This window comes from Coloeus monedula, assembly GCF_965178545.1.
Source record: "Coloeus monedula genome assembly, chromosome: 3".
Classification (NCBI taxonomy): Eukaryota; Metazoa; Chordata; class Aves; order Passeriformes; family Corvidae; genus Coloeus; species Coloeus monedula.
The window spans coordinates 28,937,723-28,941,413 of NC_138783.1; the positions used below are offsets into that span (position 1 = coordinate 28,937,723).

Here is a 3,691-nt window from a genome sequence, read left to right on the forward strand (position 1 = left end):
GCCATCCTCTGAAGATGCAATTACATCCTATTGCTTGATTTACAGAAAACCTGCAACTCCCCCTTTCTTGGAAGGAATGGAACTGCCTGTCCTTGGTGCAGGGAGGGCAGAGGCAGCAGGGAACAGGACAGACTTCTGTGTCATATTGTATATAAGGAGCTGGGTCCTGCAGAAGAGCAGAGGATGGCTATGAGATACTGAAAAAAAACTTTGGCCCACAGCCAGAGGGACCCCAGACTGGGCAAGAAACAGAATCTCAGCCCAAACTGAACAGCACACATCATCAAGAGGAAAAAGTCTCTGTTTTCTTACCTTTTAACCCAGAGAAGGTAGGTTGTCACTGGAGCAAACAGCTCCAAATGAAAGGAAGGGAAACCTCTGTTTCTTCCCCACTTCTTAGCCCTGTTGTATTTAATAGAATTCTCTTAAAGCCTCAGTAATTGGAGTGAGGGGAGCCCCAGCTGGTCCTCAGTGACTGAGTCCACAGCCATGCACCAACCCATTACTCCTGTTTTCAGTGAAGACCTTCTGCTTGCATAGAGTGTTAAGAAAGATTTACAGCCAGACTGCTTAGAACTGCTGTTGGGGAGGTCTTGCAGCAGCAAAATGTGGATGTAGGAGTTAACCATGGCTTTATAACTGCTGGAAACTGTGTCTAGCAGTAGCACTTTTTACCTGCTTTTGCAGGATCACTGCTCTCTCTGTGTTCTCTAAAGAGCTCCTTCTTGGTCTTCACTGACTGTCCATTATTTTTTAGTCTTGGAGCTTCTGGTATTTTCTTCCTAGCTTGTTAATTTTGCTGACTTATGCTCTGAGGCAGAGAGATTAATTCCTAGTTTTGCACCTGAGGTAATATCATTGCGGATATTTTCATATTCACCTGAGTCCCCAGATGTTTTGAATCCTGCTGAGATACTGAATCACAAGGAAACCTTGCGGCAAAAATAAAGGCAAAGGTCTGTAGGCTTAAACAGATTCACCTCCTCAATTGTATTGATTATTTTTTCTTGAGTTCTTTTGAAATATGTTTTTGCAGGAAAATCCCCATGTCTATTAATGGCAATTTCACATTCCTTCTATTAGTCTTTGATGACATTTCATGTAATTTTCCAGTTTGTTTCACACTTAAATACTGCTGGGATTTTTATATAAGCATAAGTCTTCAAGGAATCTCTGATTTTATTCCTGTTTTACAGCAAAATGTAGAAAGAGTTGGAATTATTCCTTGTAGTAAATATTGTATTCAATGATGCATATGTGAGCAATGAATACTGTTCAACCATGACCAGTATATGTAATTTATTTTTGTATGTCTCTCTACATCCTTATCTTTCTGAGATTTTTCAGCTCAAATAGCTTTGTATCACTCCACATTTCTAGGAGGTTTCTGTTCTTCCTGTGAGAAGCAAGATCTCAGTCTCCAAGTCCAAGATATTAGCATTGTGTTTCCCTTAACAGACTGTTATAGAGTATGTATGTTGCCATGGACATCTTTGGTTTTGGGAATGGAAGTTTGTTTACTTCAACTCTGATGCCATAGGGCTGAGCCAGGCATAAAGATGTAAGCAGCCAAAATGTCAGCCCTAATTTTGGAACCCTCATGTCTAATCACTGAAACCCTGTTTCTGCATGAACCTTAAGGCAGATCCACTGTGGAGAAAAGCCAGTCAGAGAACACCTCAAATTCCCACTTAACTGGAGTCAGGCTGTAGCACAGAAGCTCCAGCTCACTGTCTGGTTGTCCTTGTACATCTCTGACACAGATGTGGAGGATTGCAGTAGTGATCTGAATAGAGAATGAACAGGTCTGCCTGGGAGTGGACGCACAAGAGGCAGCAGCAGCACAATGTCTGCAGGACCTAGGTGTTGGTGGTCATCAATATCCAAATGCCTTCTTAGGACACTCAGATCAAGAGGGACAGTCCAATAAAGACTCTTAAAAGCAGGACAGGACAGAGACACTAATCAGTGTCAACTCCTAAAGGGTATCTAGTGCATGTTCAAAACCTGCACATGGTCACAAACCTAAGAACAACTCAGAAGAGAGGAGGACCCAACAGCTGACAGTCTTTGTCACCAATGTCATGGCAAAGAATCCTAAGGAGATCATTTGGACACAAGAACCTTGGTAGTTGGGAGAATATGGGTCTGAGAGTGTGCTGAATGTGGCTGAGTGAAATCGGGTTTGAAGTTTGGGGTTTTTTTCAATGAAATTGCCTTCCTCCCTACCCAATAAGCTTTACTACACTGGTTCTACAGTACTGCAACATTATTTCCAATATGGAATTGATTGCCAGGCATCAGGTCGAGTTCAGCTGTTTCTCTTCTGTTTCTCTCCTGTAGATGCCATGTGAAGGCTGCATGGAGAGGGACAATGTGAGCACCAGCGCAACCATGGAATTCCTCCTGCTCGGCTTCTCTGAGCTGCTCCATCTGCGGGTCCTGCTCTTCCTTATCTTTCTCATTGTTCATTTGCTCACATTGGCAGGGAATATGATGATCTTCGCCGCAGTGGTCATGGAGCCCTCACGTCCTCCCATGCTTTTCTTCCTCTGCCAACTCTCTGCCGTCGAGCTCTGCTACACTTTAGTCATTGTCCCCAAGGCGCTCCTCAGCCTGATAGCGGTGGACGGCAGCACCATCTCCTTCCTGGGCTGTGCTGCTCAGATGCACCTCTTCGTGGCCCTCGGGGGGGCTGAGTGCTTCCTGCTGGCGGCCATGTCCTACGACCGCTACGTGGCCATCTGCCAGCCCCTGCGCTACGCGGCGGTGATGAGCGAGGGCCTGTGCCTCAGGCTGGCTCTCACGTGCGGCATGGGAGCCTTCGCGGTTGCCCTGGGCTTGACGGCGGCTGTTTTCCGCCTGCCTTTCTGTCAGTCACACCGCATCGACCACTTCTTCTGCGATGTCCCTGCCGTGCTGCACCTGGCCTGTACACAGAGCTACACCCCCGAGCTGCCTCTGCTGGCTGCCTGCGTTCTCCTCCTGCTGCTGCCCTTCCTCCTAATCCTGGTCTCGTATGTTTGCATCGCTGTGGCTTTGTTACACATCGCCTCCTCTGTGGGAAGGGGCAAGGCCTTTTCCACCTGCATTTCACAGCTGGCCATCACCTTACTGCACTACGGATGTGCCACTTTCATTTACATTCGTCCCAAGTCCAGTTACTCACCAGCTCGAGACAAGGTGGTGTCTCTGGTCTACACCAATCTTACTCCATTAATGTATCCCCTCATTTACAGCCTGAGGAGCAAGGAAATCAGAGGGATCCTCAGGAAAATGCTGAGGAGGAAAAAAATAGCTCGGGTGAACTGGGATACTACCAGAGTCGTGATGTGTGTGTGTGGTAAATTTTAGTAGAACAAGCACGTGCTTGTTGGAAAACAGCCCCATAACCAGATCACAATAGAGTTCACTGAGGCAAATATCCAGGCAGAATTCTACATGCATCACTACATTTATGAGAAAAAGATATCTCTGCTCAAAAAAAATCCCAAACGTAACACTTGATGTAAAGGAAAATGCTTTAGTGACTTGTGAGGATGAAGAGCTTTGATCAACCAGTGGTCTCGCTTCTCTGATCACATACAGATTCATGCTTACATTCATAGTCATCCCAGCACAATCAGAAGATCAACACAAAAATTTTTAAAGCAAATAAACCAGTATTAAAGTATTGGTTTCATTAGTTTTC

At 45.6% G+C, this 3,691-nt stretch overlaps 1 protein-coding gene across 1 annotated transcript; it reads left to right on the forward strand.

Moving 5' to 3' along the window:
- Positions 1-2,343: 2,343 nt before the first annotated feature.
- Positions 2,344-3,347, forward strand: LOC309570631 (olfactory receptor 10AC1-like; the record flags this gene model as incomplete). The annotated part of the gene is given in 2 exon segments (XM_082277603.1): positions 2,344-3,297; positions 3,300-3,347. Coding segments are annotated over 2 exon segments (1,002 nt in total).
- Between the last annotated feature and the right edge of the window lie 344 nt (positions 3,348-3,691).